General features: G+C 65.7%; 1 protein-coding gene across 1 annotated transcript; it reads left to right on the top strand.

The window, feature by feature from the left end:
• The first annotated feature begins 359 nt into the window (after positions 1 to 359).
• LOC143981283 (immunoglobulin-binding protein 1-like) lies at positions 360 to 12,549 on the top strand. Its single transcript, XM_077479080.1, is given in 6 exon segments — positions 360 to 379; positions 429 to 624; positions 1,423 to 1,505; positions 1,596 to 1,708; positions 12,192 to 12,239; positions 12,242 to 12,549. Coding segments are annotated over 6 exon segments (546 nt in total). The 3' UTR covers positions 12,328 to 12,549.
• The last annotated feature ends 444 nt before the right edge of the window (positions 12,550 to 12,993 follow it).

The raw sequence follows: 12,993 nt of genomic DNA on the forward strand, positions 1-12,993 counted from the left end.
ATTGCCTGCTAACCTTCAATGGGCTTCCTATTTATATGCCCCCCTCTGCTGTTGTGAACCAACCGGTCCGTGTGAGCGCCCCATAGAGCTGCCCGTGCTTTGTGATTGGCCAAGTGTAGACACATTCGTCACTGTAATCACTTCCTTTCAGTAAATTGAGAGGAGCTGGGCCAGCATAGACAATAATTAAGACAGTCTTAGGAGAGGAGCTGGGACAGCACAGACAGGAATTGGTTTCCCAGGGGAGGCGTTCAGGTGGAGATGTTACACCAACCAGCAGTGGTAGTATTTATTTTCACCCCGTTCCCTGAATATTGAGGGGAGGGGGTGGGGGCAGAGGAGCTGGGTCAGCACATTACATGTCTCTGAGGGAGGAGCTGTGATTTCTCTGGGGGCGGGGCCTCTGACTCTCTCCTTGTCTGATGAAGGTACAAGCAGAAGAAGAGTCTGGAGGGAAAGCTGGCGGTGATGAAGGAGGCGGTGAAGAGTGGCAGAGCGGAGGAGGAGCAGATCCGGGAGTTCTACCTCCTGCAGCTCCGGCAGTGGGTGTGCACCGCCCTGGAGGAGGTGGAGAGTATAGACCAGGAGCTCCCCCTGGTGAGGGCCCGGGAGTTGATCAAGAAGGTGAGTGAGACTCCTCCAGCAATAGCAGGGCACCTCCTGTCTCCGCCTCTTCTGCGATTGGATGTCAGGTCCCCCGTGAGATGTAATTCAGTATCTGCAGCCAATAGGGAGTTGTTGAAGCTGTGTGGTGGGGCGTGTTTTCAGCCAAATCTCCTCCTACAGTGTATGTGGCAACCCCTTGAAATTTCCCACATGTTGTCATGTTACAATCAATAACAGAAATGCATTTTCTTGGGATTTTGTGTGATTGACCAACACAAAGTGCCCAGTATTGGGGGAGGGGCTGGAGGCAGGAAGAAGGTGCTGGCCCCCAGTATTGGGGGAGAAGTGCCTGGTATTGGGGGAGGGGCTGGAGGCAGGAAGAGGGTGCTGGCCCCCAGTATTGGGGGAGAAGTGCCCAGTATTGGGGAGGGGCTGGAGGCAGGAAGGGGCTGCTGGTGCCCGGTATTGGGGGAGGGGCTAGAGGCAGGAAGGGGGTGCTGGTGCCCGGTGTTGGGGGAGAAGTGCCGGTATTGGGGGAGGGGCTGGAGACAGGAAGGGGCTGCTTGTGCCCGGTATTGGGCTGGTGTCCGGTATTGGGGGGAGAAGTGCCCGGTATTGGGGGAGGGGCTGGAGGCGGGAAGGGGCTGCTTGTGCATGGTATTGGGGGTAGAAGTGCCCGGTATTGTGGGAGGGGCTGGAGGGAGGAAGGGGGTGCTGGTGCCCAATATTGGGGGGGGGGAAGTGCCCAGTATTAGAGGGGGTAAACTCTTGCTTCTGTAACAGCAGCTGACATTTCTTTCCTCGCCCCCCCTGTAGGGAGAAGAGCTGGCTCGTCCGCCGCGCCCAACACGACCCCCGATGCAACCCTTCATACTGACCCGCGATGCTCTTCAGGCAAAGTACGGGGATTTATTTTATGGGTAGTTTATAGTCTCTTGTATATGGTGTGTGTTTCCATTGGTCACGCTCTTGTGTATCGCCACCCGCAGGGTGTTCGGGGCCGGGTACCCGAGTCTTCCCACCATGACCGTAGATGATTGGTATGAGAGCCACCTGAGTAAAGGGGTCCTTCCAGAGCAAGGAGTGCACAGCACACCTAGAGGTAGGTCCCAGTCATGTTTATGTGTATAGAGGATCTGTGTGTACAGATATTTACAGGGGCACCTTTAAGAAATCATGACGGGGGCCAGAACAGGCTACCCGACAGGGAATCCCCCCCGCTTGCTTATGACTGTGGTGTCAGTGCAGAGCAATACATAGAAAAGTGCATTGAGGGGTATGTAGGAGCCGGGAGGTCAGGGAGTGGTATGTAGGGGCGGGGGAGGTCAGTGGGTGGTATGTAGGGGCGGGGGAGGTCGGTGGGTGGTATGTAGGGGCGGGGGAGGTCGGTGGGTGGTATGTAGGGGCGGGGGAGGTCGGTGGGTGGTATGTAGGGGCGGGGGAGGTCGGCCAGGGTTATGTAGGGGCGGGGGAGGTCGGCGAGGGTTATGTAGGGGCGGGGGAGGTCGGCGAGGGTTATGTAGGGGCGGGGAGGTCGGCGCGGGTTATGTAGGGGCGGGGAGGTCGGCGGGTTATGTAGGGGCGGGGGAGGTCGGCGAGGGTTATGTAGGGGCGGGGGAGGTCGGCGAGGGTTATGTAGGGGCGGGGGAGGTCGGCGAGGGTTATGTAGGGGCGGGGGAGGTCGGCGAGGGTTATGTAGGGGCGGGGGAGGTCGGCGAGGGTTATGTAGGGGCGGGGGAGGTCGGCGAGGGTTATGTAGGGGCGGGGAGGTCGGCGAGGGTTATGTAGGGGCGGGGGAGGTCGGCGAGGGTTATGTAGGGGCGGGGGAGGTCGGCGAGGGGTATGGAGAGGCGGGGGGAGGTCGGCGAGTGGTATGAAGAGGCGGGGTAGGTAGGGGTGGGGGAGGTCGGTGAGGGCTATGAAGGGGCTGGGGAGGTCGGTGAGGGCTATGAAGGGGGCGGGGGAGGTCGGTGAGGGCTATGAAGGGGGCGGGGGAGGTCGGTGAGCGATATGTAGGGGCGGGGGAGGTCGCTGAGGGGTATTGTAGAGGCGGGGCAGGTCGCTGAGGGGTATTGGAGAGGCGGGGGAGGTCGCTGAGGGGTATTGGAGGGGCGGGGGAGGTCGCTGAGGGGTATTGGAAGGGCGGGGGAGGTCGCTGAGGGGTATTGGAGGGGGCGGGGGAGGTCGCCGAGGGGTATTGGAGGGGCGGGGGAGGTCGCCGAGGGGTATTGGGAGGGGCGGGGGAGGTCGCCGGGGGTATTGGAGGGGCGGGGAGGTCGCCAAGGGGTATGGAGGGGCGGGGGAGGTCGCCGAGGGGTATGGAGGGGCGGGGGAGGTCGCTGAGGGGTATGGAGGGGCGGGCTGATCTGTAAGCGGTATGGAGGGGAGACTGGTCGGTGATCGGTATGGAGGGCGGGGGAGGTCGGTGAGGGGTATGTAGGGGCGGGAGCGGTATGTAGGGGCGGGCCCGTCGCTGAGCGGTATGTAGGGGCGGGCCCGTCGCTGAGCGGTATGTAGGGGCGGGCCCGTCGCTGAGCGGTATGTAGGGGCGGGCCCGTCGCTGAGCGGTATTTAGGGGCGGGCCGGTCGCTGAGCGGTATTTAGGGGCGGGCCGGTCGCTGAGCGGTATTTAGGGGCGGGCCGGTCGCTGAGCGGTATGTAGGGGCGGGCCGGTCGCTGAGCGGTATGTTGGCCGGGGAGGCCGGTGAGCGGTATGGAGGGGCGGGGAGGCCGGTGAGCGGTATGGAGGGGCGGGGGGGCCGGTGAGCGGTATGTCGGGGCGGTGGAGGCCCGGTGAGGGGTATGTCGGGGCGGTGGAGGCCCGTGAGGGGTATGTCGGGGCGGTGAGGCCCGGTGAGGGGTATGTCGGGGCGGTGGAGGCCCGGTGAGGGGTATGTCGGGGCGGTGGAGGCCCGGTGAGGGGTATGTCGGGGCGGTGGAGGCCCGGTGAGGGGTATGTCGGGGCGGTGGAGGCCCGGTGAGGGGTATGTCGGGGCGGTGGAGGCCCGGTGAGGGATATGTCGGGGCGGTGGAGGCCCGGTGAGGGGTATGTAGGGGCGGGGGAGGTCGGCGAGGGGTATGTAGGGGCGGGGGAGGTCGGCGAGGGGTATGTAGGGGCGGGGGAGGTCGGTGAGGGGTATGTAGGGGCGGGGGAGGTCGGCGAAGGGTTATGTAGGGGCGGGGAGGTCGGCGAAGGTTATGTAGGGGCGGGGGAGGTCGGCGAAGGTTATGTAGGGGCGGGGGAGGTCGGCGAAGGTTATGTAGGGGCGGGGGAGGTCGGCGAAGGGTATGTAGGGGCGGGGGAGGTGGGTGAGGGGTATGTAGGGACGGGCAGGTCGTTGAGGGATATGGAAGGGTGGGTGAGGTCGTTGAGCGGTATGGAGTGGCGGGGGAGGTCGTTGAGCGGTATGGAGTGGCGGGGGAGGTCGTTGAGCGGTATGGCGTGGCGGGGGAGGTCGTTGAGCGGTATGGCGTGGCGGGGGAGGTCGTTGAGCGGTGTGGCGGGGGAGGTCGGTGTGGCGGGTGAGGTCGGTGAGCGGTATGGCGTGGCGGGTGAGGTCGGTGAGCGGTATGAAGGGTCGGGCAGGGCAGGGTGGTGAGCGGTATGTAGGGGCGGGCAGGTGGTGAGGGGTATGTAGGGGCGGGGAGGCCGGCGAGGGGTATGTAGGGCGGGGGAGGTCAGCGAGGGTTATGTAGGGATATGTAGGGGCGGGGGGAGGTCGGTGAGCGGTATGTAGGGGCGGGCAGGTCGTGAGCGGTATGTAGGGGCGGGGGAGGTGGGGGAGGGGTATGTAGGGACGGGCAGGTCTTGAGGGATATGGAAGGGTGGGTGAGGTCGGTGAGCGTTATGGAGGGGCGGGTGAGGTCGGTGAGAGGTATGGAGGGCGGGTGAGGTCGGTGAGAGGTATGGAGGGCAGGTGAGGTCGGTGAGAGGTATGGAGGGGCGGGTGAGGTCGGTGAGAGGTATGGAGGGGCGGGTGAGGTCGGTGAGAGGTATGGAGGGCGGGTGAGGTCGGTGAGAGGTATGGAGGGGCGAGGGAGGTTGGTGAGCGGTATGGAGTGACGGGGGAGGTTGGTGAGCGGTATGGAGTGGCGGGGGAGGTCGTTGAGCGGTATGGAGTGGCGGGGGAGGTCGCTGAGCGGTATGGAGTGGCGGGGGAGGTCGCTGAGCGGTGTGGCGGGGGAGGTCGGTGAGCGGTGTGGCGTGGCGGGTGAGGTCGGTGAGCGGTATGGCGTGGCGGGTGAGGTCGGTGAGCGGTTTGGAGGGTCGGGCAGGTCGGTGAGCGGTATGGAGGGTCGGGCAGGGCGGTGAGCGGTATGTAGGCGGGCAGGTCGTGAGCGGTATGTGGGGCGGGCGAGGTCGGTGAGGGGTATATAGGGGCGGGCAGGTCGTTGAGCGCTATGAAGGGGCGGGGGAGGTCGCTGAGCGGTATGCAGGGGCGGGGCTGGTCGCTGAGCGGGTATGTAGGGGCGGGGGCTGGTCGCTGAGGTCGTTGAGGGGCGGTGGAGGTCGTGAGGGGTTTGTAGGGGCGTGCTGGTGGGTGGCTGGGTGAGTGGTATGTAGGGGCGGGGCAGGTCGGTGAGGGGTATGGAGTGGCGGGGGAGGTCGGTGAGCGCGGTATGGAGTGGCGGGGGAGGTCGTTGAGCGCGGTATGGAGTGGCGGGGGGAGGTCGTTGAGCGCGGTATGGAGTGGCGGGGGAGGTCGTTGAGCGCGGTATGGAGTGGCGGGGGAGTTAGGTGAGCGGTATGGAGCGACGGGGGAAGTCGGTGAGCGGTATGGCGTGGCGAGTGAGGTCGGTGAGCGGTATGGCGTGGCGGGTGAGGTCGGTGAGCGGTATGGCGTGGCGGGGGAGGTCGGTGAGCGGTATGGCGTGGTGGGGGAGGTCGGTGAGCGGTATGGCGTGGCGGGGGAGGTCGGTGAGCGGTATGGAGGGTCGGGCAGGGCAGGTTGGTGAGCGGTATGTAGGGGCGGGCAGGTCGTGAGCGGTATGTAGGGGCGGGCGAGGTCGGTGAGGGGTATGTAGGGGCGGGGGGAGGCCGGCGAGGGGTATGTAGGGCGGGGGGAGGTCAGCGAGGGTTATATAGGGATATGTAGGGGCAGGAGGAGGTCGGCGAGGGTTATGTAGGGGCGGGGGAGGTCGGTGAGCGGTATGTAGGGGCAGGGGAGGTCAGTGAGCGGTATCTAGGGGCGGGCAGGTCGTGAGCGGTATGTAGGGGCGGGGGAGGTGGGTGAGGGGTATGTAGGGACGGGCAGGTCGTTGAGGGATATGGAAGGGTGGGTGAGGTCGGTGAGCGTTATGGAGGGGCGGGTGAGGTCGGTGAGAGGTATGGAGGGGCGAGGGAGGTCGGCGAGCTGTATGGAGTGGCGGGGGAGGTCGGTGAGCGTTACGGAGTGGCGGGGGAGGTCGGTGAGCGTTACGGAGTGGCGGGGGAGGTCGGTGAGCGTTACGGAGTGGCGGGGGAGGTCGGTGAGCGTTACGGAGTGGCGGGGGAGGTCGGTGAGCGTTACGGAGTGGCGGGGGAGGTCGGTGAGCGTTACGGAGTGGCGGGGGAGGTCGGTGAGCGTTACGGAGTGGCGGGGGAGGTCGGTGAGCGTTACGGAGTGGCGGGGGAGGTCGGTGAGCGTTACGGAGTGGCGGGGGAGGTCGGTGAGCGTTACGGAGTGGCGGGGAGGTCGGTGAGCGTTACGGAGTGGCGGGGGAGGTCGGTGAGCGTTACGGAGCGGCGGGGGAAGTCGGTGAGCGGTATGGCGTGGCGAGTGAGGTCGGTGAGCGGTATGGCGTGGCGGGTGAGGTCGGTGAGCGGTATGGCGTGGCGGGGGAGGTCGGTGAGCGGTGTGGCGGGGGAGGTCGGTGAGCGGTATGGCGTGGCGGGGGAGGTCGGTGAGCGGTATGGCGTGGCGGGGAGGTCGGTGAGCGGTATGGCGTGGCGGGGGAGGTCGGTGAGCGGTATGGCGTGGCGGGGGAGGTCGGTGAGCGGTATGGCGTGGCGGGCAGGTCGTGAGCGGTATGTAGGGGCGGGCGAGGTCGGTGAGGGGTATGTAGGGGCGGGGGAGGCCGGCGAGGGGTATGTAGGGCGGGGGAGGTCAGCGAGGGTTATATAGGGATATGTAGGGGCGGGAGGAGGTCGGCGAGGGTTATGTAGGGGCGGGGGAGGTCGGTGAGCGGTATGTAGGGGCAGGGGAGGTCGGTGAGCGGTATGTAGGGGCGGGCAGGTCGTGAGCGGTATGTAGGGGCGGGGGAGGTGGGTGAGGGGTATGTAGGGACGGGCAGGTCGTTGAGGGATATGAAGGGTGGGTGAGGTCGGTGAGCGTTATGGAGGGGCGGGTGAGGTCGGTGAGAGGTATGGAGGGGCGAGGGAGGTCGGCGAGCTGTATGGAGTGGCGGGGAGGTCGGTGAGCGTTACGGAGTGGCGGGGGAGGTCGGTGAGCGTTACGGAGTGGCGGGGGAGGTCGGTGAGCGTTACGGAGTGGCGGGGGAGGTCGGTGAGCGTTACGGAGTGGCGGGGAGGTCGGTGAGCGTTACGGAGTGGCGGGGGAGGTCGGTGAGCGTTACGGAGTGGCGGGGGAGGTCGGTGAGCGTTACGGAGTGGCGGGGGAGGTCGGTGAGCGTTACGGAGTGGCGGGGGAGGTCGGTGAGCGTTACGGAGTGGCGGGGGAGGTCGGTGAGCGTTACGGAGTGGCGGGGGAGGTCGGTGAGCGTTACGGAGTGGCGGGGGAGGTCGGTGAGCGTTACGGAGTGGCGGGGGAGGTCGGTGAGCGTTACGGAGTGGCGGGGAGGTCGGTGAGCGTTACGGAGTGGCGGGGGAGGTCGGTGAGCGTTACGGAGTGGCGGGGGAGGTCGTTGAGCGGTACGGAGTGGCGGGGGAGGTAGTTGAGCGGTACGGAGTGGCGGGGAGGTAGTTGAGCGGTACGGCGTGGCGGGGGAGGTAGTTGAGCGGTACGGCGTGGCGGGGGGAGGTAGTTGAGCGGTACGGCGTGGCGGGGGAGGTAGTTGAGCGGTACGGCGTGGCGGGGGAGGTCGTTGAGCGGTACGGCGTGGCGGGGGAGGTCGTTGAGCGGTACGGCGTGGCGGGGGAGGTCGTTGAGCGGTACGGCGTGGCGGGGGAGGTCGTTGAGCGGTACGGCGTGGCGGGTGAGGTCAGTGAGCGGTACGGCGTGGCGGGTGAGGTCGTTGAGCGCTATGAAGGGGCGGGGGAGGTCGCTGAGCGGTATGCATGGGCGGGCTGGTCGCTGAGCGGTATGCATGGGCGGGCGGTCGCTGAGCGGTATGCAGGGGCGGGCTGGTCGCTGAGCGGTATGCAGGGGCGGGCTGGTCGCTGAGCGGTATGCAGGGGCGGGCTGGTCGCTGAGCGGTATGCAGGGGCGAGGGAGGTCGCTGAGGGGTATGGAGTGGCGGGGGAGGTCGGTGAGCGGTATGGCGTGGCGGGGAGGTCGCTGAGGGGTATGGAGTGGCGGGGGAGGTCGGTGAGCGGTATGGCGTGGCGGGGGAGGTCGGTGAGCGGTATGGCGTGGCGGGGGAGGTCGGTGAGCGGTATGGCGTGGCGGGGGAGGTCGGTGAGCGGTATGGCGTGGCGGGGAGGTCGGTGAGCGGTATGGCGTGGCGGGGGAGGTCGGTGAGCGGTGTGGCGGGGGAGGTCGGTGAGCGGTATGGCGTGGCGGGGAGGTCGGTGAGCGATATGGCGTGGCGGGGGAGGTCGGTGAGCGGTATGGCGTGGCGGGGGAGGTCGGTGAGCGGTATGGAGGGTCGGGCAGGGCAGGGTGGTGAGCGGTATGTAGGGGCGGGCAGGTCGTGAGCGGTATGTAGGGGCGGGCGAGGTCGGTGAGGGGTATGTAGGGGCGGGCGAGGTCGGCGAGGGGTATGTAGGGCGGGGGGAGGTCAGCGAGGGTTATGTAGGGATATGTAGGGGCGGGGGGAGGTCGGCGAGGGTTATGTAGGGGCGGGGGGAGGTCGGTGAGCGGTATGTAGGGGCGGGGGGAGGTCGGCGAGGGTTATGTAGGGGCGGGGGAGGTCGGTGAGCGGTATGTAGGGGCGGGCAGGTCGTGAGCGGTATGTAGGGGCGGGGGAGGTGGGTGAGGGGTATGTAGGGACGGGCAGGTCGTTGAGGGATATGGAAGGGTGGGTGAGGTCGGTGAGTGTTATGGAGGGGCGGGTGAGGTCGGTGAGAGGTATGGAGGGGCGGGTGAGGTCGGTGAGAGGTATGGAGGGGCGAGGGAGGTCGGTGAGCGGTATGGAGTGGCAGGGGAGGTCGTTGAGCGGTATGGAGTGGCGGGAGGTCGTTGAGCGGTATGGAGTGGCGGGGGAGGTCGTTGAGCGGTATGGAGTGGCGGGGGAGGTCGTTGAGCGGTATGGAGTGGCGGGGGAGGTCGTTGAGCGGTATGGAGTGGCGGGGGAGGTCGTTGAGCGGTATGGAGTGGCGGGGGAGGTCGTTGAGCGGTATGGAGTGGCGGGGGAGGTCGTTGAGCGGTATGGAGTGGCGGGGGAGGTCGTTGAGCGGTATGGAGTGGCGGGTGAGGTTGTTGAGCGGTATGGCGTGGCGGGTGAGGTTGTTGAGCGGTATGGCGTGGCGGGTGAGGTCGTTGAGCGGTATGGCGTGGCGGGTGAGGTCGTTGAGCGGTATGGCGTGGCGGGTGAGGTCGTTGAGCGGTATGGCGTGGCGGGGGAGGTCGGTGAGCGGTGTGGCGGGCAGACCGGTGAGCGGTATGGAGGGTCGGGCAGGGCGGTGAGCGGTATGTAGGGGCGGGCAGGTCGTGAGCGGTATGTGGGGCGGGCGAGGTCGGTGAGGGGTATATAGGGGTGGGCAGGTCGTTGAGCGGTATGAAGGGGCGGGGGAGGTCGCTGAGCGGTATGCAGGGGCAGGCATGTCGCTGAGCGGTATGCAGGGGCAGGCATGTCGCTGAGCGGTATGCAGGGGCGGGCTGGTCGCTGAGCGGTATGCAGGGGCGGGCTGGTCGCTGAGCGGTATGCAGGGGCGGGGGAGGTCACTGAGGGGTATGGAGTGGCGGGGGAGGTCGGTGAGCGGTATGGAGTGGCGGGGGAGGTCGGTGAGCGGTATGGAGTGGCGGGGGAGGTCGGTGAGCGGTATGGAGTGGCGGGGGAGGTCGGTGAGCGGTATGGAGTGGCGGGGGAGGTCGGTGAGCGGTATGGAGTGGCGGGGAGGTCGGTGAGCGGTATGGAGTGGCGGGGGAGGTCGGTGAGCGGTATGGAGGGGCGGGCAGGTCGTGAGCGGTATGTAGGGGCGGGCAGGTCGTGAGCGGTATGTAGGGGCGGGCAGGTCGTGAGCGGTATGTAGGGCGGGCTGGTCGCTGAGCGGTATGCAGGGGGCGGGCTGGTCGCTGAGCGGTATGCAGGGGCGGGCTGGTCGCTGAGCGGTATGCAGGGGCGGGCTGGTCGCTGAGCGGTATGCAGGCGCGGGCTGGTCGCTGAGCGGTATGCAGGCGCGGGCTGGTCGCTGAGCGGTATGCAGGCGCGGGCTGGTCGCTGAGCGGTATGCAGGCGCGGGCTGGTCGCTGAGCGGTATGCAGGCGCGGGCTGGTCGCTGAGCGGTATGCAGGCGCGGGCTGGTCGCTGAGGTCGTTGAGGGGCGGGGGAGGTCGTGAGGGGTTTGTAGGGGTGTGCTGGTGGGTGGGCTGGCCGAGTGGTATGTAGGGGCGGGGCAGGTCGGTGAGGGGTATGTAGGGGCGGGGCAGGTCGGTGAGCGGTATGGAGTGGCGGGGGAGGTCGGTGAGCGGTATGGAGTGGCGGGGGAGGTCGGTGAGCGGTATGGAGTGGCGGGGGAGGTCGGTGAGCGGTATGTAGGGGCGGGCAGGTCGTGAGCGATATGTAGGGGCGGGCAGGTCGTGAGCGGTATGTAGGGCGGGCAGGTCGTGAGCGGTATGTAGGGGCGGGCAGGTCGTGAGCGGTATGTAGGGGCGGGCAGGTCGTGAGCGGTATGTAGGGGCGGGCTGGTCGCTGAGCGGTATGCAGGCGGGCTGGTCGCTGAGCGATATGCAGGGGCGGGCTGGTCGCTGAGCGGTATGCATGCAGGGGCGGGCTGGTCGCTGAGCGGTATGCAGGCGCGGGCTGGTCGCTGAGCGGTATGCAGGCGCGGGCTGGTCGCTGAGCGGTATGCAGGCGCGGGCTGGTCGCTGAGCGGTATGCAGGCGCGGGCTGGTCGCTGAGCGGTATGCAGGCGCGGGCTGGTCGCTGAGCGGTATGCAGGCGCGGGGCTGGTCGCTGAGGTCGTTGAGGGCGGGGGAGGTCGTGAGGGGTTTGTAGGGGTGTGCTGGTGGGTGGGCTGGCCGAGTGGTATGTAGGGCGGGGCAGGTCGGTGAGGGGTATGTAGGGGCAGGTCGGTGAGGGTTATGTAGGGGCGGGGCAGGTCGGTGAGGGGTATGTAGGGCCGGGGCAGGTCGTTGAGTGGTATGGAGGGGAGGGTGAGGTCAGTGAGGGGAGGGTGAGGGGTATGGAGGGGCGGGGGAGGTCGGTGAGGGGTATGGAGTGGCGGGGGAGGTCGATGAGGGTTATGGAGTGGCGGGGGAGGTCGATGAGGGTTATGGAGTGGCGGGGAGGTCGGTGATGGTTATGGAGTGGCGGGGGAGGTCGATGAGGGTTATGGAGTGGCGGGGGAGGTCGGTGAGGGTTATGGAGTGGCTGGGGAGGTCGGTGAGGGTTATGGAGTGGCGGGGCAGGTCGGTGAAGGTCAGGCTATGAAGGGGCGGGGGAGGTCACTGAGTGCTATGAATGGGCGGGTGAGGTCGCTGAGGGGTATGTAGGGGCGGAGCAGGTCGTGAGCGGTATGTAGGGGCGGAGCAGGTCATGAGCGGTATGTAGGGGCGGAGCAGGTCGTTAGCGCTATGAAGGGGCGGGGGAGGTCGGTGAGCGGTATGGAGTGGCGGGGGAGGTCGGTGAGCGGTATGGAGTGGCGGGGGAGGTCAGTGAGCGGTATGGAGTGGCGGGAGAGGTCGGTGAGCGGTATGGAGTGGCGGGGGAGGTCGGTATAGGGACGGGCAGGTCGGTGAGGGGTATGTAGGGGCGGGCAGGTCGTTGAGCGCTACGAAGGGGCGGGGGAGGTCGCTGAGCGGTATGCAGGGGCGGGCTGGTCGCTGAGCGGTATGCAGGGGCGGGCTGGTCGCTGAGCGGTATGCAGGGGCGGGCTGGTCGCTGAGCGGTATGCAGGCGCGGGCTGGTCGCTGAGCGGTATGCAGGGGCAGGCTGGTTGTTCAGGAGCGGGGGAGGTCGTGAGGGGTTTGTAGGGGCCTGCTGGTGGGTGGGCTGGGTGAGGGGTATGTAGGGGCGGGGCAGGTCGGTGAGGGGTATGTAGGGCCGGGGGCAGGTCGTTGAGTGGTATGGAGGGGAGGGTGAGGTCGGTGAGGGTTATGGAGTGGCGGGGGAGGTCGGTGAGGGTTATGGAGTGGCGGGGGAGGTCGGTGAGGGTTATGGAGTGGCGGGGGAGAGATGGGGGGGGGGGGGGGGTAGTAGTGTGACTGACTGCTCTGAGTCGTCTGGGGCTTATGATGTCCATGATGGCTGCACCCAGCGGCTGTGTCTGCTGCTCTTCAGATCGGTTCTCATTTTTCGGTTCAATTGTTTTGTTTTCCTTTTAGACGATGAAGCGGAGGCGGCTGAGCGTGAGCGGAAGGTGGAGACCGATGACCCGAGACCCTGCAGAATGCTCGAAACTGGGACAGGTGGAAGGACACCCACCCCCGGGGATATGGGAATCGCAAGAACATGGGCTGACCCCCTCCCCCCGCCACCCTTCATTGGGGGTATACAGACTGGAGTGCACTGGGCGCGGTTGTGGGTGGAGTCATCTATTAGATGACAATGTTGTGGGTGCCTTTTCCTTGCGTGCTATAAGTAGACTGCCCCCCCCCCCATCACACGAAGCAGCGACCTTAGTTTGTATTTATTTTCTTTCTGTAATGTTGGATTTTTTGGTAAATAAATGTCTACAAAGGATGCGTCTGTTTATTGGACACAATCTAACCGTTTCTTTTTCTCCTTATTTGTCCGGTAATGGCTGAGATTGGCCGTTTTAGGGATGTTGACCCTGCAACGTCTGAGAGCCAATCAGCTGAATTTATAATGTACATAATCCCTCCCACTCAGATTCTGAACAGAACCAATCACAGAGCAACAAAAGGTAGGAATCGGTAACATAGAATCCCTGCAATGTACATCCAGTTACTCTTAAAGGCCCCATTCACACACGTGGCGATTAGGAACCACAGGCGGAATCCACAATTCTGCCCCCTACTTCCAAATTGCGGGGCAATCGCTGCAAGATGCATGACATGCGTTTTGGGGGGCATTTAGAACCCCCCCTTTTAAAAACCGGGTGAAACTTGTCACCCAAAAAGGGGCAGGAGTTTCTATTGGGGAACCAAACTGACAGCAACTGAA

This window comes from Lithobates pipiens, unplaced genomic scaffold, assembly GCF_037356315.1.
Source record: "Lithobates pipiens isolate NorthernLeopardFrog02 unplaced genomic scaffold, aLitPip1_a1.2 Scaffold_131, whole genome shotgun sequence".
Lineage (NCBI taxonomy): Eukaryota > Metazoa > Chordata > Amphibia > Anura > Ranidae > Lithobates > Lithobates pipiens.